At 35.0% G+C, this 20,526-nt stretch overlaps 1 protein-coding gene across 6 annotated transcripts in view; it reads left to right on the plus strand.

The window, feature by feature from the left end:
* LOC118449799 (atrial natriuretic peptide receptor 1) overlaps nucleotides 1-20,526 on the plus strand; it is a 39,629-nt gene that overhangs the window by 12,503 nt on the left and 6,600 nt on the right. For 5 of the 6 annotated variants that reach the window (XM_035884814.2, XM_085662860.1, XM_035884811.2 and 2 more), the window contains 15 exons: nucleotides 2,543-2,657; nucleotides 4,564-4,901; nucleotides 5,074-5,165; nucleotides 5,650-5,788; nucleotides 5,936-6,017; nucleotides 6,970-7,105; nucleotides 7,954-8,031; nucleotides 8,632-8,709; nucleotides 9,027-9,131; nucleotides 9,311-9,557; nucleotides 9,658-9,816; nucleotides 14,975-15,051; nucleotides 15,189-15,280; nucleotides 18,122-18,271; nucleotides 20,284-20,476. In XM_035884814.2, coding sequence (XP_035740707.2) covers nucleotides 2,543-2,657; nucleotides 4,564-4,901; nucleotides 5,074-5,165; nucleotides 5,650-5,788; nucleotides 5,936-6,017; nucleotides 6,970-7,105; nucleotides 7,954-8,031; nucleotides 8,632-8,709; nucleotides 9,027-9,131; nucleotides 9,311-9,557; nucleotides 9,658-9,816; nucleotides 14,975-15,051; nucleotides 15,189-15,280; nucleotides 18,122-18,271; nucleotides 20,284-20,476 — 2,081 coding nt within the window. Of the gene's footprint in view, nucleotides 1-1,300; nucleotides 1,697-2,542; nucleotides 2,658-4,563; nucleotides 4,902-5,073; nucleotides 5,166-5,649; nucleotides 5,789-5,935; nucleotides 6,018-6,969; nucleotides 7,106-7,953; nucleotides 8,032-8,631; nucleotides 8,710-9,026; nucleotides 9,132-9,310; nucleotides 9,558-9,657; nucleotides 9,817-14,974; nucleotides 15,052-15,188; nucleotides 15,281-18,121; nucleotides 18,272-20,283; nucleotides 20,477-20,526 lie in introns of all 6 variants that reach the window. The other variant, XM_035884812.2, reaches the window with a different exon arrangement.

A 20,526-nucleotide genomic window follows, 5' to 3' on the forward strand; every position in this document is an offset into this window, starting at 1 on the left:
ATTCATACCAAAGGTTGCTTTTCGCAAAGGAACGCGTTTAATGTACATGCCATACACGTATGTGAAGCTTTAGACCCGCGATATCTCATGGCATATTCTTTCTACGACGTGCCATGATGGTTTATTGCCGAAAAAAATAGAAGAAAAAAAAACAAAAAGAAAAATAAAAAGCAGATAGGAGGGCGATAGAAAGAGCGAGGCGGGGGGAGAAAAAGGTGGGTGGGTGATAGGATAGGTGAAGAAACGTAATGCAAAACGAATATAAAATAATGACGATTTGAAGGAAATAAATGAAATAATTATTGGTCGGTAGTGGTTTATTATTAAAGATATATAGAGTTTAAAAGAGTGCTTGATTAAGGGAAAAAGTTATTATTCATGAGAAAAAGTGAGAAAAGTTTTTTTCTCGGTATAGCTAGTGTTTATAAATCTTCGTTAGATGATGAAACGAAAAGATAGGTGGTACAAAAGTTAGCAAGTGAATACGTTCTTTTTTTTTTCTTTTTTATCTTTTTTTTTTTTTTTTTTTTTAATTGTAATCAATACGAATAGGATAGTTCGCACAGAAAGGAGTTATACTACTACTCGTTTGGTTCTTGTATAACCTTCTGACCAAATAGCCTTCTGACGCGGGTTAATCGAGCGCAAACCACTTTCTGCCGAAATACGTAGCCGCAATGATGTCATTGAAGCCAATACGACGTTCGTTGTTGGATCATATAGAACGATCGATGAAGGATAGAATCGAGTCTAATTGGTTACATCTCTTGTGTTACATCCGTTGCATAGGGCAAAGACATTGCATATCAAAAAAAAGAAAAACATCCATAACGTTGGCGTAATATTTTTGGCGATTAAACGCGACGACTTTTTTATGATAATCTTAATTAGAGAAAATTTCACTTAATTGTGAATTTTAATTTAACATTTTTATTACGTAATCCTTGCACGAGTGTAGCATTCTTTCTATATAAATATAACTACGCGCACATATAAATAAGTGGACTAACCCGTCTACTAATCTGTAACCTGATTATTAACCTGTTTATCTTGTCATTCATTCCTCGTCTATTTTCATTTTCGAGTCGACGATAGAACATTCGAATTTCGAAGTTTCTTTCTTTCCTTCTTCTTCTTCTTCTTCTTCTTCTTCTTCTTCTTCTTCTTCTTCTTCTTCTTCTTCCTCTTGTTCGAAAGACAGAGAGGGAGAGAGAACTTTCTGTTTCGAGCGGACAAGCACGAAACGATTCACGGAATCGTCGTAGAATTCTTGATGAGTGAATTGTTCTAACAAAAGCAGATGCCTTTTTGGGTCCCGTTTGCGACTACGTTATTGCACCGGTGGCGAGATATGCTGGTGTATGGGGGATACCAGTATTGACGGCAGGTGCTCAGGCAGAGGCCTTTCGTCATAAGGACGAGCACTATCCGACGTTAACGAGAATGATGGGGAGCCATCGTTTGGTCGGCGAAGCGTTAAGGCACATACTTCAAAGATTCGGCTGGAAAATTGCCGGTCTATTATATCATAATCACGCGATGGCGAGCAGCCGCGGTAATTCAGAGTGCCATTTCACTTTGGGAGCCGTATTTACAGCGTTGAATCAAACACCAGCTCACAAAAGTTTCAATCAGGAAACTACCAATGCCGAGGACTACAGGAATCTTCTTCTATTCGTGTCAAAGTCTGCGAGGAGTAAGTTGTTGCTCGTTGTTTCTTTTTTTTGTTTTTTTTGTTTTTTTTGTTTTTGTTTTTTTTTTTTTTTTTTTCTTTTACTTTTTCCCCTACCCTCCCCCGTTACTCACAGTCCTCTCTTTCACCATCGACATCATCGTCACTTATTATCGTCCTCGTTGCTTTCGTAAAATGAATGGAATTTACGAGAGGCGTAAGGCGTTCTTTATAATGCACGTTTCTCTATTATTAAACAGGCAGCTTGATGCTTTACGTTGCAAGTTACTGTCGATGCAAGTAACGATATCTCGACTACAAAAGGAAACTAGAATTCAGGCCATCTATGCAGTCTCGAGACCTTTAGAGAGAAGAAGGACCTTAGGGTTTTCTATCGGATCGAGTAGAACTCAGATGAACACAGAGAAGAAAATATTATTTTTATATTCTTACATTTTCCCTGTCCTTTTGTACTCCTTCCTTCCTTCTTCCTTCGCCTTTCTCTCTTCTTCTTCTTTCTTTTTTTTCTTTGTTAACATCACAAACGTTACTTTTGAAAAGTTGGTTTCCGGACGGGACCGATATGACTTCAACAATCGTAAAATTGTTTTACGACGTCTCGTACGAGTAAATGTTTATAACACGAATGGTTAGGTATAAGGTACACGCATACATACGTTCATACACGTGTACGTTCGTCCAGATCGTTACGTCAGAATTCGAATTTTCGATCGTATTCCTTTTTCCTTCATTTTATAAATGTTAATAATTACAAAATTTGCTTTACAATTTATCTGATAAATATCTTCTCTTGAATCAAATCACATTATTATCTCTAAATGGGTATTATTAATCCAACTTATGTTTCAGTCGTAGTCATGTGCGCAAATTCTACCACCATACGAGAGATATTGCTCGCAGCCGAGGAACTCGGAATGGTTGATTCCGGAGAATATGTATTTTTCTCGATAGAGCTTTCATCTAGGTGAGTCGAGTAAACATTATCAAGATAATAACAGAACGTTTTTCATTGCTATTCCGTATAATATAAATGCAATGGAGTATCCACGTTATTAAGTCGTTTTCCGCATGTTTTACTTCCCTCAATGAGGACAATGTAATAACGAGAAGGAGCCATTTTCCATGCTTTTTAATTATGAAAGACCGGTATATATCCCGCGTTACGTGGTATTTCTTCATACCTCTTCTCGTATTTTACGAGGCTTTAAAAAAAAAATGTTAGAAAAATGTTAGGCCGGTAATGGCCGTTTCGAATCAGACAAAACTTGTTATTACATCGATCCTTTCGATCGTATATCTTCTTACGATCGATTATTCGATACTTTATAGACCATTCCTATGTTTGGTAAAAAGAAGAAAAGAATTTTCGTTAATTCTTACGATTTAATTATTCTTTCTTTTAAAAGAAATTACGTTTACGTACGATTTTATCAAATGAACGATAATAGTAATGACTAGAGTAGGTGGGGGCAAAGACAAGATTTTCGAATTGACGTACTCGGCTTCAATAGAATTGAATTCGTTGAGCTAGAAATCCCAGGCCGCAACTTCTCGTCTGGATTATTGGTAAACCGCGGTCTAGAAATGTATTGATCGTAGATAGGAAGCAATCGTTGCACCATCGATACGTCCAAACCGTGTTGTCTTAAGGACAGGAAGAGGATTAAAGGCGATCTAGATCTATCTAATATGAGCTACGGCCTCCTACGAGTTGATATTTTCATAATTCAAATTCAAATTCAAACTCATTCGATATCGATAATAATCGTTCGTTTAAGTCGAACTGATGATTAAAAAAGAACTCTGAACAGAGAAGATTGATAAATTTCTATACATTGTATTTTATAACTCTGTTTTTCTTTTTCTTCTTATAAAACGTACAGCCTCTTCCAAAAAATCCATACATCAACAGTTTGTTTCCAATAGAAAAGAAAAAAGCCTTATGTATTAGTTCTTAACAATAGTTTGTTATTAGAATGTGTATGAATGTCGCAAAAGAATGTCGAAAAAAGTAATAGAATTTTCTTCGAAAGAAAGATTTGGAATATTTTCTTTAAAAGCAAAAAGAAAAAAAAAAAGAGAAGAAAAGCGATTTCTTCTTTTTCATTCTTACGTACGAACATTCAATCGAAAGTCTTATTTTATTTTATTCTTCCTGTGATTGAAATCTATTTTCGTAAAATGTGACATTTGGATATCTTTGATTAGATTATTAGGAAAAAAGAAATTTCAATTTTCAATAAAAAGCAATCGGTACTTTCTTCTCTTTTTTTTTGCTTTTCTTTCTTTCTTTCTGTTTTTTTTTTTTTTTTTTATCAAAGATCAACCATTAATTAACTGCAAAAATTGTTATAGACTTGAAAACGATACGGATATTGAACGGCTATACGTAAAGGCTTTTTTTTTAATTGGGAATGACCAGCCCTATCCCTTCTCCTCCTTTCGTTTGATCCATGAGATATCTTGTACATTCAAATCCATAGTTTTGTAAAATTTATTACTACGTGACGTAACTCTTATGTTACGGCGTGTAACATAATCGATTGAATCGAATTGAATTTAATAAAGACATTGAAATTCCAAAGTAAATTATTTGTCAATCAGTCGTCGTGTACGAAGTTTTGTCATTTAATGAACGTTAATCGTAAGGTTAATTATATTTTTTATTTTCAATATAAATGTTAAAGGTTATCAAGTGGTTCGACAGAACAGAATATGAAGAAAAGAAAGTAAAAACAAAGAGAAAGGAATAAAAAAGAAGAAAATTCAAGAATTTTTGCGTCAGTTGCTTTGGCTTTTGGACGGTTCGAGAGAAGCAGAAAGGATTCTTGGAAATTTCTTTGATTTTTTTTCTTCTTTTTCTTTTCCAGCGACAACAATTCCATAGAACCATGGAAATTGGAGGGCGACACGGATGAGAGAAACGAGAAGGCGAGAAAAGCGTACCAAGCACTTTTGACTGTAACCGCACGGACTCCTGACGATCTTGAATATTTAAATTTCTCGCGTGAAGTTAAATCGTTGGCACAAAGCAAATACAATTTCACCTTCGGCAATAGTTCCGTTTCGACGTTCGTCACGGCCTTTTACGATGCCGTTCTTCTTTATGCTCTCGCGCTTAAAGAGAGCCTACCGGAAAAGCCTACCGGTGAGGTTGATCTTGATGGCGGCAATTTAACGAGAAGAATGTGGGGTAAAAGTTTCAAAGGTTAGTTCGCAAATGTCTATGAGAAAGAGCAAGAGAGTTATATTTTCTTTCTTTCTTTTTATTAAATAGTCGTAGATAAATGATCGTCACAAGTGATATTTCATTAGAAATCGAGTTAGATTTTTTTACGTAAACTTTGATAGTTACTTTACCAGTTTGATAATTATTTCAGGTATAACCGGAGACGTGAATATCGACGAGAATGGCGATAGAATCGCGGATTATTCCCTTCTGGACATGAATCCGGAAACTTCGAAATTCGAGGTAACATGTTATACGGATTATTAATTAATGTTAATTAGGAAGGACGCATTGACTCGTCGGTCAGGATTTAACTTATTTACTCCTATTGAAAAAAAAAAAAAAAAAAGAAAAAGGCTTTTAAAACATTTCGATCCATTATCATTCAATGATTTATCCAAACTTTATCTTGATTCCATTTGTACATAATTTTATTTTGATTTGAAATAAATTTTGTTCATATTCACGTTCATCGATTGAAAATTTTCCCGGTTAACAGTTAAAACGATTGACGTCGTGCGAGATCGTTAATTCGGCTGAACATGACTGAAATAAAAGGATTGGATACTTTTATATATTTTAATCAGATTTAACGATGAAATTCTTTCGTGAAATTTTATTCGTTCGTCGGTAAAACCGATAAAAGTGACGGTAGTTGATCAATAGGATTTAGCGTAATCTCTCTCTCTCTCTCTCTCTGTCATTCACGATTTATCGTTTGTTAAAGATCGTTGCCAATTATTACGGTGCTAACAAAACTCTGGACTATATAAAGGGAAAACAGATTCATTGGTCCGGCGGAAGACCGAAACCACCCCCCGATACTCCAACTTGCGGATTCGATGGATCTCTATGTCCGGATAATTGTAAGGATTTAATTTGATCTCTCTAATATAATCTTAAGATATCGATTATAACGACGTGTCGAAATTGAATTACTACGTTAAATGATTTTCCCTTTTCTATTTCTCTTTTTACTTTTATTTTATCTTTCTTCTCCTCTTTCGTTCCAGCTCTCCCAGGATACGCCATTCTCTCGATAGTTTTGAGTTCGATCGTGGTCGTTCTGGTTGTGGGCTCGGTATTTATTTATCGGTAAGCGATATAACTTAAGTATTTTCGATCGAAATGAACGAAAGAAGAAGAGGAAGAGGAAGAGGAAGAGGAAGAGGAAGAGGAAGAGGAAGAGGAAGAGGAAGAGGAGGAGGAAGAGGAAGGAAACAAAAGAAAGCAAAAGAAAAAATAAAGAGAAGGGAAGACGAAAGGAAATCTGTCGAAACATTTTCTATGTAGAGTTAGGCAGATTTTCTCGGGTAAATAAAGCGACGTTACTTTCCATCTCTAATTTAGTTGAGAATTTCCAGGTATGCGTATTATGAGGAACACTGGAACGTAATTAGGTAGCTAGTTTGCAGTAGGCGAGCAGCTCTCCATCCAAGCTACTCTCGCAGCGAAATACCAAGAACAAGGATGTATTCCCTTGTGCTCGTAGATTCACTAGTCCGAGCGAAATGTCCTTAGCCCGTTTTCATCTCTAGGGAGAAATAACTTTCGCATAATAAGTTTGCACTCTCTATGACTCGACAAATAATCATTAGAATGAATAACTTGGAAATATTAAATGATAAGTCTTGATGATGGGCACTCGTCATGGAAAATCGTTAGAAATTGAAACGATCCTGAGTTTGCCGATTCCATCATTCGACGTATTCAATTTATCAGAAACGAAATAATAAATCTCGTTAGAGAACTCTCATCGTTCCTTACCAACTACCAATGTTCTAACCTTGTATCTAACGTCCTTTATATTATCGAGTTTTAGAACCGTCTCGTTTTCTCGTTCGCGTTTTATTGCCATTCGTTCGAAGTGTTTCTCTTTCGACGAGAAGTCATGACGACGTTCGACAGCCAATTCGGATGATGTTTCTTTTTTTCCTTTCCTTTTCTTTTCTTTATTTTTCTTCTTCTTTTTCTTCTTCTTCTTCTTCTTCTTCTTCTTCTTCTTCTTCTTCTTCTTCTTCTTCTTGCCTTTTTCTCCCCTTTACAGTCACTTCAAACTAGAGGCTGAAATCGCTTCTATGACGTGGAAAGTACACTGGGAAGACATCGTCTGGGTACCTTACGCGAGGACTAGAGGCTCGATGTATTCGTTAATTGCCAACAAGTTACGTAATAGCCAACTTGTGAGTATCTCCAAAGTTATTTTTATAAAAATTGTTTATTTTTATGATGTTAAAACTCATCAAAGTTTTTCCTTCACGTTTCATCGGATCTCAAGTATCACGGGATTTTATCTTAACCGGCGGAGATTATGTATATATACTTATATAGAAAGCTTTGAAAATATTAATCTTTCAATAATATTTCTTCTTCTCTTCCTATATTTTAGCATCCTTTCAAAATATTTTTTAACATATATCATCTTTTGGATATAGTCTCTTCTTCGTCATTAGATCATTTTTTAATCGTTTGAAAATTATTCAGATTATTATTTTATCGAAAATTCGAAAAAAATTCATATTTTTCTTTCATTAAATGAAAGTATTACAAAAGGAATCGACTTCTTTTTAAATATACTTTGATGATGTTTTCGTTGTTTTATTTTTCTTTATTTCCATTTTTGATAATAACCCATAAGCGATATCATCGGATAATTCGAAGAAGATAATGAATTGTTTTAATCTTTCCCGTTGGGAAAAGTACATGGATTTTTAATAACATTTTATTCGTTAAATGAATTACTTGTGTGAAAAAAAAGGATGATAAAAATTGCCTTTTTTATATTATTTATTTTTTGGCCATTTAGATGTACGTAAATGCCCCCTGAACATAATTTAACTCGTTAACGTTAAGAGACGCCTTGTCATTTGAGCGATTTAATTTTGAAAACAAATCTCTTTTGCTGCACAAGATCCGAGTATCTCGATAATGACGGTACCTTTTAAAGCCGATCTTTTTTATTCTTTTTCTTTTTTATTATTTAATTTCTTTATTTTCTTTTTTTTTTTTTGTTTGCTTTTTTCATTTACAGAGCGTATACTCCGATGATAACGTTAGTCTACCAGAGGGTGTGGACAAGCACGTCTATATTCCAACAGGATTTTACAAGGTAAGTTTTCATTTTCCTTCAAAGGCGTTTTCTTCATCTTTTTTCTTTCCTCTCTCTCTCTCTCTCTCTCTCTCTCTCTCTCTCTCTCTCTCTCTCTCTTACTCTCTTTTTTCAAACGGGATCAAAGTATTAATAGAATGTCCCCGAGCGAATATTTAGTTTTCTTTACCTTTACTTCTTCCTTAAAGTTCCTCTTTAATTTCCCTTAAAATCCTATCGCCTTCAGTTCTCTCTTGTTTTTTTTCCCCTTTCTTTTATTCTTTTTTTTTCTTTTACGTGGGAAATAAAAGAAAAAAGATCAAGAAGAAGAAGGAGGAGGAGGAGAAAAAAGGTGTAGAATGAAAGAAAGAAGCAAGAAGTTTGCATAATTATAACGCGACGCAGGGCTTGGGGGACACGATTAAATTTGCAATGCCAATAGTACGACGCAATGATCTAACGAAAAAGTTGCATACATCGCATTTTCTTTTTTATTTTTTTACTTTTATCTCGTCGTAATTTACAAATGAAGATCAAAGAGAGATACATAGAGATAGAGACAGATGGACAGATAGATACAGAGAGAGAGAGAGAGAGAATGTATTTTGAAATTCATTACAGAACTCAAAGGTGGCTATAAAATTAATACCAAGGAACAAAGTGGAAATGTCGAGGCCTTTATTGCTCGAGTTAAAACGGGTGAGTATCGATCACGCACATATACAACACAATGTTTCGGCGAACAATAATTGCCGTCGAAAGTTGATCTTGCGATTAATCATATCCCGTAATAATAAACGTTCGCCACGGGATACATTAACAACGATCATGGAAAAATGAATTTGAGTATCCTAAGATGACATGAACGAACGTTTGTTGTTGTTTCTTTGTTATTCTCGAAAAATTACATAATAGAAATGAATTAAAATTTTTATCCTTTTTATTTCTTTTCTCGAAGAAGAACACAACTTTTTAAGAAGATTTATAAATACACCTATCTGCTTTCGTTCTGATAGATGAAAGATCTACAGCACGATCACTTGGTCCGTTTCTATGGTGCTTGCGTCGATCCACCCCATTGTTGTCTATTGACGGAATATTGTCCTAAAGGATCCCTTCAGGTTGGTCGTAATATCATAAAGAAAAAGATATATATATATATATATATATATATATATTTGTGCATATGCAGACGAATTATATTATTTATCCGTGCAACAAAAAGCGAGTTGACGGTAACGCGATTAGACGTAACGTCGATTTAGTCGAATAATTATTTTTCTATATTTTCTTTCTTTAGGATATACTTGAAAACGAACAGATTAAACTCGATCGTTTGTTTCGCGGCTCTTTGATACACGATATAGTACGTGGGATGGCCTATTTACACGCTTCCGAGGTCAAAAGCCACGGGAATTTAAAGTCGAGCAATTGCGTCGTGGATTCGCGATTCGTCCTAAAAATCGCCGATTTTGGTCTTCACGAATTGAGGAGGTCCGGACTCATGGAAGAGGAATTCGACAAAAGCAGTTACGCTTATTGGAGACGTAAGTAAAACTAATCAATGCCGCCGAGTGTTTGTTTGTAATGAAAAATAAAAAAACAGAGAGAGCAATAAACAAAAGAGAAACGTGTTATCGTTTATAGGACAATTGTGGACGGCGCCAGAGTTGTTGAGAATGGAGAGGCGACCACCGGAAGGTACTCAAAAAGGTGACGTTTATAGTTTTGGAATAATCGTACACGAGATCGTCGTTCGTAAAGGTCCTTTCTATTTGGGAGAAAATTACGATCCACCGCCTAATGGTGAGTACACCATTTGCATAAACGTAATCGTAATAGTAATAGTAATAGTAATCTGCATAATTTATAAGATAAGGATATATATCAAATAACATCTATAGATTTAGAAGAGGGAAAATTTATATACGTTCGTTAATGAAATAACACTTGAATTGTTACAAAACGAAGTACGATTAGAGCATGTCAATTTTGTGCATACAAAAATTAATTGGTCGAACATAATCAATCTTTTTATTATTATAAATTAAAGTTTAGCTTTTTCTTTGGTTTTCAATCAACTAATGTAGTAACTAAACATATTGTAAGATGCTTTTCCATTATCCTTTAAAATTAAGCTTACATGTGAAATCATTCACTCTCGTTTATATAATCATAAATGTCAATATCTCGTTAATTGTTAACTTTAGGCCTATATAGGCGTTCAATAATTTTGTTATCAAAACAATCGATGATCGAAATATCTGATCAATTAAAATAATGCAGGGTGTTCCATAAGAAAGATTAATTATCATTAAACTTGCAGTTTAACCGAAAGTTGAATATTATATTTCGTATTCTTGAAATTCAACTAGCCCTTCATTTACGATCACCCAGTATGTGCGCGTAGAAGGACTTACATAACTGATGTCCATCGCTTTGTTAATCGTCGTATCCATCCACTTACCTCTCCTTTTTTTTCCCCACCACGTAACTACCCATGTATTTTATCCTACCCTCTTTTTCTCATACGTCGCGTCAGAGGATAATACGGAAAAAATTGTTGTTGAAATCCCCGATGTACCTAAATTATTGACTTAAATCCTTTTAAATCGTTCAATTTTCGTTCGATTATCTAAGTAGGATCAATTTTTATATCCATTATCTTTCGTTGATACGTGGATTATCATTTCCATCCTAACAGATGTTTCCTGAAATGGACTGATGTGCCTTAGCTTAGAACGTGTCCGATAGACTGTCAAACGGAGCTTATCCGGGTTGTTGGCAAAGTTAATTGGCAGGTTCTTTTTACGTATAAAGATATAATAGATTTGAGTGCGAAACGAAGGATATACTGTGGTTAATAATAATAATAATTTAGGAATAATACAAGAATAGAGAGAGGAGATGGTCGAGAACTACATTTTTATTAATTAAAATTTTTCTCTAAGGAAAATATTACCAGCGAATGATGGAAAGGGATGAATTTTCCATCGAGCAAGAAAATACCATCCTCTTGGTAAACATCCCTTAATGCATTTTATTTCTATCGAATGGAAAATTGATTATGATTGATATTGAAAGTGCAGCAACCTGTTGGCACACTCCTTTAGATTCGATATTTTTCCAAAAGACAATTCGTCGATCTAAAGGGAATAAATCAATATTCATTTGTACGAGAAAATTATTTGAACGAGGAAGTTGGAAAATATTTTCTTGTTCTATCGTCTCTATTAGTATCAGAGCCATTCTAGTCGTCTCTAATAAATAAAGAAACGATCACGATATTCGTCGTCGATCGCGTTACTCTGCGTTACGATAAAGACGTAAGGCTGCATTATCATAAGATAAGAAGAAAACTTTTTGACCGACCACTCGTTAGCGCTTCCATACTTATCGACAGTATTTATTATCGACAGCCGATAAATATTTTACAGAGAAATGATTTATCGACCGATAAATAAATTTCTTATGTATCTGTCGGTATTTTTCAAAAGTTACGATATAGGTTCACTATCAAGTATTTTGATATCAACGAAGTCGGTAAAAAAAATTATAGTCGAGTAAGCTCGTGCGTATATCCATCAAGCTCGGAAGGATCGATCCTCATACTAGGAACGAGAAAGTCGAGCACGATCGCGAGGAAGCCGTCGGCGAAAGCTCAGTCGAAGCTTTAACGCGTCCTGGAACACTCATTTCGCGCGCGCTCCTTTCGTAGTTTCTCTTTCTTTCTCTGTCGCCTCGAGCACACTGTTTCGCGCTTCGTTTCTCTCTCTCTCTCTCTCTCTCTCTCTCTCTCTCCCTGCACTCACTCACCCTCTTGCTCTCTCTATCGCTCTCTATCTTGCTATTTATCATTCTATATCTTTCTCTTTCTCTTCCTTATTTCGTGAAATAAGTGGGACTCCCTAATGTCTATCTAGATATATTTAAATTTCTAACTATGTAAGTGATAACTTTAAAAGGATTTCGATAAATGTTTGAAATAAAATTAGGGATTTACTTAACTCGCACACGGGGAAATAGAATTTTCTTTTTTCTTTTTTTGTTCTTTCTTTCTTTCTTTCTTTTTTTTTTTTATGTTTGTTTCCGTCTCTCCCTTGAAAACGAGAGATGCAACGCAACTTGGTTCTCTCTCTCTACCTCTCTTTTTTTTGTTTCTTTTTTTTTTGATCGCGCACAGAGAAAAGGATAAAGGCTATGGATCGGTTGAATGGTGGGCGGGAGGAAGGGGGGAGTGGAAGAGGAAAAGACCGATCGGAGATTAAGAGCAATTCGTGGGCAAGGAATCGATTGGAGGCTGTCATTGCACTCGGAATGTGTCTCGCCTTGTATCCGTTTCATCGGCGGGGTTCGGGATCGTAAAACGTGAAATGGCCTATTCGTACCACTTCCTCGAGATATTCGATTCGTCGTTAAAGGATTCGAAAGATTTTACTTCACGAAAACCACTTTCGTTTGATTCATCCGGCGAACGTCGAGTCGATTGCTTCATATTCAGGGATAGTTGAATGACTACATATGTGCTACGAAAAATAAATATATATATATATATATATATATATATATATATATATGTACACACACGCACACGTATATATGTTTATATATAAAGCTAGATATGAAGATAGATCTCGTTCGTGCGAATCAATCTTTAAGAGAAACGATTCGTATCCCGTTGTTAGTCATAAAGTTTGATGCACGGAATCTTTGAAAATCCCGATAGAATATCTACGGGGGTTATATTTCATCTTATAATCTCATTACTTTGCATAAAATCGTATCTTTCGATAATATGACAGATCACCGTCGCGGCCAATAACGATGACGATGTCATTTTATCCGATAACATTCGGTCCATCATCCCTTTCTCTGCTATATTAATTAGGATAACTTCGATCATAAATTGCTTATTGAAACATAATGTTTCATCGTTCTCGCGTAATATTAAGCGAAACGGAAACAAATCTTCTTTTTTTTCTCTTTTTTCTCCTTTCCTTTCCTGCGACAACTAAAATAGGACATTGTTAAAACGTAAGCTCCTTTATTTCGATTGAACTCGTTCAAACGAAATTCCACTTGACTACTCTTAAAATAATCGGATAAAATTTTGCGAGAAACATTGTTCGTTTTCCTTTGACAAAATTAGATAGACAGATAGAGATAGAGACAGAGAGAGGGAGAGAGAGGAATTCTCTCTCATTAAGTTTAATCGTAATTACCGACGTCAAAATTATCCGTACGAAACGCAAACGAGGACAAATATTTACGTGGATTTGTATTCTTGGACGGATTTGCATCTCGTTTTGCTATCCTATCATCCTATTTTAACCGAGGAAAGAAAAAGATTCCGCGCGCGCGTTGAATGTGTATCCGTGTGTGCGAGGGAAAAGAGAGAGAGAGAGAGAGAGAGAGAGAGAGAGAGAAAGAGAGAGAGAGAGAAAGAGAGAGAAAGAGAGAGAAAGAGAGAGACAGAGAGAAGAGGGAATTTACTTTGCGTGAAAGCTCGAGTCCCAGTAGGGTAAAGTTCAAAGGAGATAGCCTCTCGATGGAAGAAGACCGCGTCACTCTCTCTCTCTCTCTCTCTCTCTCTCTCTCTCTCTATCTATCTATCTCTCACCCTCTTTCTCTCTTTCTATATCTTTCTTTCTCTATCGAATTCCAGAGTCGTTTGAAATCATAGTAAATGTATATAACCCAATATTTATCTTTTTGCGAAAGAAATAATAAAATCAATTCGCTTTTAGATAGATTTGTCAGTAAGAGAGAAAGAGAAATAAGGGTGAGATATATATATATATACATAGTAGAAAGGGTTAGGTAGAAGAAAATAAAATGAAAATTTGTGAGGAATAGTCGATTGATCGATTTGTTGTGAAGATCGTTATATATATATATATATATATATATATATATATATATATGGGCCGGAGGAAACGCTACTCGAACGATCGATGAAAAATATATTTGATAATTTGCGTGTAGGGAGGAAGACAGTGTGAATAAAGGAAATAAAAAAGGTGAGATAGAAAATAATATGGCGGATAGGAGCAACGCCTCGGGTAGCAGCAATCTGACATTACCAACGATGTTGGGCGCGAGTCCTGAGGGTGGTGCGAGTCCTAGAAGGGCCGTTAGTCCACTCCTCGAGGTCCGTAGACCACACTGCACCCTCAACTGCGAGTCCTGCAACGCTTATCTGGAAGACATCTACAGGCATAGTAGGTTACGTTCGTTCTATTTTGGTTCGTCCGATCAAACCAGGATTAGTTCTACTGTATGACAAAATGAAACTATTACTACTACTATTACTATTACTACTACTATTATTACTATTACATACATACGTTTACGATTGTGGATAATAGATTTTTGTTTATTTGTTCTTATCCCTTAGTTTTTTTTTGCTCCCACGATCTCCGAGTCGATCAGTAAAAGGAAAAACCTAAAAATGATTTTTCGTTTTACTGAACTCGTTCAATTCGAGAATAGAGAATCTTATCAATAAATATCTTGTTAATTGGAATCATATAGAAAATTGTTACTTAATCTTAAGGAAGATAACATAAGAAAAAGAAGAAGAAAATAGTGGGAGAGAGGGAGGTGGAGAGAGAGAGGAAAGTCGTATGAATTTGAAACGTCAATTACAGTTTCCCGAGCGTAATTGGCACAGCGCGCGCCCTTATCAAAATCGATATCCTCTTGGCATTACTCCGATGTTACGAGGATGCATAGATTTCGTTTGAACATTATCTCTCTCTCTCTCTCTCTCTCTCTCTCTCTCTCTCTCTCTCTCTCTCTCTCTCTCTGCGGACTACTTGCGTACTCTTTCTCATTTTGTTCTCATTTTGAACGGGAGTTGAATGAAATTTGTTCATTCTCGAGAAGAGAAGGGGAAAAAGAAGAAACGAAAGAAAAATAAAAAGAAGAAGAAAAAACCCTCGTTTTTTCATTTTGATTACAGAAATCGTCGAGGGTGTCAGGAAAGGGGGTAGTTCACCTTTAAGACCTGTGATCGACGAGAGCGCCGTGGAGGAGGAGGTCAGTGCATTGAAATAATGATAGTAATAATAATAATAATTTCTTTTTTTCTTTCTTTCTTTCTTTTTTCCTTTTCTTCAAATACATACTACTACGTAATAATAGATCTATGAAATAAATTCTGTATCTCGTAACAGGTAGCCACATTAATGAGACGATGTTGGGCGCAGGATTCAGCCGATCGACCTGATTTTCCCGCGCTAAAGCAAACCATACGCAAGATCAACAAGTAAGTAACATGTCCTTATTGATCTTTTTCTTCTTCTTCTTCTTCTTCTTGTTTTCTTTTCTCCTTCATTTTATTTTACTTCTTTTATTTTTTCTTCCCTTTCTTTTCTTTTTTCTTCCTTTCCATTCGCAAATAATAATGCAAAGTCTTGGAATCGTAAGGAACCCCTACCTAGCGCGAAAGCGTTTCCGCGAAAGCGTTAAACGTGCAATAATATCAGAACCATTTTCTTCGAGTTAGGATATAAACCTTGAGAAGAATCGTCGCCGTCAAATCGATCTTGGAATCGCTCAGTTGTAAAACTTAAATCTTAAGCATGACTCGAGCGTGGATCGTGAAAGGATAACTTTGCCAATTAGTTCGCTTGTCGTTGTGTGTCCGTGCATACGAGTGCGCTCGTCTACGAAATAGTATATACGTATATATCTATACCTGACTTCATCAACGACTTCTTTCAGTACGTTTCGACGTTGAAGTAAATCGACGAAAGGATTTTCTTTTTTATCTTTACTTTTTTACCTTTTCACGATCATTCTCAAAATGTGATGGTTCTTTTTTTTTTACTTTTTCTTTTCCTTTTCTTATTCTTTTTTCTTTTTCTTTTTTTTTTCCATATTCCGCCGCTCTTTCGAGGTCTTTCACCCCGAATATTGGCATAGTTCTTGGCTTTCTAGGCACGCCACTAACACTCGCACCAGACCAACTTTCCTCGGTTCTTATATACGAGGAATTCGAAGAGTGTACAGTTGAGTTCAGGCCGAGTAACTTGGTAGGTCAATATCTGAACGAGAAAGAGTGGTTCCTGGGTGGTCGAGTTCGAAGGAGCGTTCTGTAAACCATAGAAAAGAAAAGTAAAGAACCATAGAAAAGATGAATAGATAGAGAGAATGTGAGAAGAAGTATATCGTTTTTGATATCGTTCAATGGGATCATCCTGAACTTTACGACTCTTGAAAGGGATGCTCCTAAAGGGATGTCGAGTTTTGCTTAGATCACCCAGGAATAAATTTGTTTAATAGATTCTTTCGACGAAAGAAAAACCAAATAAACAAGAAAAAAGATGGAAAATTGCGCATTCTTTTGGGATAAAAAGAGAGAGAGAGAGAGAGAGAGAGAGAGAGAGAGAGAGAGGAACGTCAATGCCGTTATATGAATGTACGATGATAATGCGAATTTCGTTTCATCGAGATCCATCCATCGATGCTTCGGTACTGTTCTAGAGAATGCACGATTGACGGCGGAGTATGAATGGTTGCCTACGTAAAGGCGTTCGCGGATCGGTGTTAAACGCATTTGAAAAGCACTCGAGATATCCGCGATATTGTCAGCGGCAGATTAAATCATACGTCGGAACTTACTAACCCGATCGAATTCCATGGATATATAGATAGAAGAAGAAGAGTCCTATGTCAAAATATGGAATTATTATTATTATTTCGTGTTTCTATTAAAAAGAAAAAGAAAAGAAATACAAAAAGAGAGAGAAATAAAAAGAAGACAAAAAGAAATTAATTTTAGCTCTCTCGGAGTCAATTTAGTCGAAAAAAAAAAAAAAGAAAATTACATTACAGTTACATTTTTACCCTTTTGAAACGTATATCTTTTGCGATCCTTCGTAAAGTTTTATTCTCCTGGGTGATCTTTGAATCAATTAGATTTTTCTCTTCGATTTGAAATTCGAAAAATTGTCTTGGCTCAAAAATCGACGGAAGTGAACGGATCGGAAAAAAAGGTAAACAGGCCTTTTTTACGGTCGACCGAGCAACGTCGTACTTGCTTTTTCCTTACAATGGAAAGTACGGCCTGTCTGCCTGTTATAAGTAAAGATAGCAATTTGTCAGGTTAAATTACTAAAGGATTTAAAGTTTAGCCATTATCGAAGCATTTTAGGAAACTATGTAAAATGAAAACGTTCAGAGGGGATAAGATAAGCGACAATGGACGATCTCTTTCCAATCGATTTTCAAATTTACTTTAAACAAGTTCTATTTATCTTATTTTATCAATACCCGACTTAAGTAAAACTTAAACCATTTCCTCTTCTTGTTTCTTTGGTATAAAAGGTAATCTCTTTGATAACCCGAAGACGTCATTTCTTCTAACGGTATTCCTGTGTACCGTTAACGAGATATATCTCACCAACTCGACATAACTTTTATGACTTTTATTCATGGACACTCATGGAATTAATATCGCGTTTATCGATTCGTTCGCGTTTTCCAACCGATATGATCGTTAATATTTTCTTCGGTTCGGTTATTATTATATCAGGGCTTGTCACAATATACATATATATATATATATATATATATATATATATATATATACACATTATATATACATATATACGTATACATAGGGCGAGATTATAATAGGATTAGATTAATTAACTTTGAACGAAATAACCTTTCGACCTTGGAATAGATATATCGGACGATTGCGAACGTTGATTGGTCGAACAACACCGGGCACTGTAACCGCGTGTCACGTTACTGATGAATACAAGCGCTAAATGCAATTTCTCTTCTGATAATAGAATTATCCCGTCTCTTTGATAGAGGCGAACCTAGCAACACGTATATGCAACGTAATTGTATGCACCTGTTTTAGAGATGGGATCATTTAAATACGAGTTAGAGAAGGAATGGTGGCGATGGTGGCGATGGTGGTGGAAGGGTTAGCTGAGGGATTGAGTGAAAGGTTGGGCGAGGGGTGTCGATACACGCATGCTTCTATATTTTCTGTGTGCAAACGTTCTCCGTATATGAACACCTCGACATTATATTCACCCTTCAACAAGTATAACGTTAAGAATAATGTTATAACGTTCTATTATTACAGAGATTACGAGAGTAGCAATATCCTGGATAATTTGTTGTCTCGTATGGAACAATATGCGACGAATTTAGAGACCTTGGTCGAGGAACGAACTGCGGATTACTTCGAGGAGAAACGCAAATGCGAAGAGCTACTGTACCAGTTACTGCCAAAGTAAGTTGCATTTAGATTTACATATTTTCTCTAACGCAAAAACCGATCAAGTCACATTTAACTCGCTTTTTGTCTTGTTTTAGATAGAATTTTAGGTAGAATTTAAGAGTTCTGCTCTTAATAATAATAATATATATATATATATATATATATATATATCCATGGTAGTATTACGGGAGATCTGATTTCTTAGTTTTCAATTTTTGCAATTTCTAATCCCTTTTTTATCGGTGTTATCAATAAAAAATATGTTGTTATTATATACTTTTGGTTCTTCCTCTTTAGACACCGTAAATGAAACTTCTCGGAGAAAATATATAGAAAATAAATTAGAAAATGTTTTATTCGATGAAATCAAAATGAATTAATTTAATTAAATTTATAAAATATCTTATTATGCTTCTTAATAATTATTTTTATTATTCAAGAATATTCTATTTCAATCATTTTCGTTATAACATGTATATACACCCTGTATATACGTAAACGAAACGAATATAACAATTTTATTTGAATTTAATCGACAGAGTGAACGATAAAAAATTAATCTCTCTTCAAAGCCTGATGTATTCAATTAATGAACGTACATTTAGATTAACTTTATTAACATTTATACATTACGCCAATTTCATATTTCAAACGATACAAATCGAATTAATTTTATACCGCGTTTAAATTCTTCGAGGGAATCATTTTCATTGTGTTTATTGTTATTGATTCTTCTTTTTCATCTTTTAAATCGATCCTTTTACCTTTTTTAATGCTTTATACTTTTCTAACTGCTATCAACGAGCTTCATCTTTTCAAAGTGATCAAAAACCATATCGATATGGCCTCGGAGTAAACGTCAATCGATCTATCCCCCACCAGGAGGTCATTATACGATAGTGTCTCCATAAAAAAAAGGAAAATAAATAAAAAAGAAAAATAAAAAAATTGTAAAGCATATAAACGAAGTAACAAAGCGTAAACATTTAATTTATCGAAACTAATCGAATGGTCTGAAATTTTAATACGGTTCTTTCAAACGAACTTACAAAGTCGGATACACAATTATTTACTTTTTCTCCATGAGAAAACGAAAACGATTGAATAACAATTACTATTGTCGTAGCGTAAACAGACGTACGTTGTTTATCCTAACAAAATACAAAAACAATAAACATCGAACGACCAGTATCGCGAGATCGAGTCGTATATACGGATAATATCAATTTTCTCGTTAAATAAATTTTTCTGGATAATTAAATTCTTCCTCCTCCTAAATCCATCAACTTGATACCGATCTCTTCTGTCATTTAAAATCATATATTTTCGTATTATACACGGATAAAATGTATGCAGTAAGAATTTCGCGTTAGATCCTTCATTTGAAAAGCGGCTTGTCACGAAAAGGTTAAAGGTTAAACACTCCTTACTAGAATGTTGTTCGTTTTACCAATCGGTCTTCCCTACGTCGATAATACTTTCTTGGATAAATGTTATACGGATATTATCATATTGGAAGTATAACCGGAAAAATATTAAAAGCGAGTAATTTTTTTTAATACAACGTGGATCGTAATTTTAAAAATCTTGCGAAAACATAATTTACATACATTCCGTTTTACATATTTCCCCGAACAAGAGGATTTTATTTGTTGACGCAAGTAAATAAATAAGTAAGTAAATGAGTAAGTAGGTAATTGAGTAAGTAAGTACGTAGTTATTTTCATCGTAGAGAACAATACTTTATTTTACAATTTTTTTTGCCTAGTCCAGGTGGAATACGTATGCTTTTAACGTTCTTTAACGAGCGCCGGGTTTAACTGAACGTGACGTGAAAAACTTGAAAAATTTATCTTCTTCTAGAAAAGTTTCCTTCTTCTGGGAAAGACGAGAGAATTGATAAACGCTTTTATTCTCTTTCTCTTCATTTATTTTCGTTATTTGAAAACGAATTTGATATCGTTATATACATGTATAATATATGCATCTCTCTCTCTCTTTCTCGCTTTCTCTCTCTTTCACAGATCCGTCGCATCTCAATTGATACTCAGTCAAAGCGTGATTGCCGAAACTTACGATCAAGTAACAATATACTTCAGCGACATCGTCGGTTTCACCAGTCTATCGGCCGAAAGTACACCTCTTCAAGTAGTCGACTTGTTGAACGATCTCTACACATGTTTCGACTCCATCATCGAAAATTTCGACGTTTATAAGGTAATCAATTGATCTATCAATCATACCCATTTAATTATTTATAATTTATT

Source organism: Vespa mandarinia, chromosome 19 (assembly GCF_050613455.1).
Source record: "Vespa mandarinia isolate Hongniang chromosome 19, ASM5061345v1, whole genome shotgun sequence".
Taxonomy (NCBI): Eukaryota; Metazoa; Arthropoda; class Insecta; order Hymenoptera; family Vespidae; genus Vespa; species Vespa mandarinia.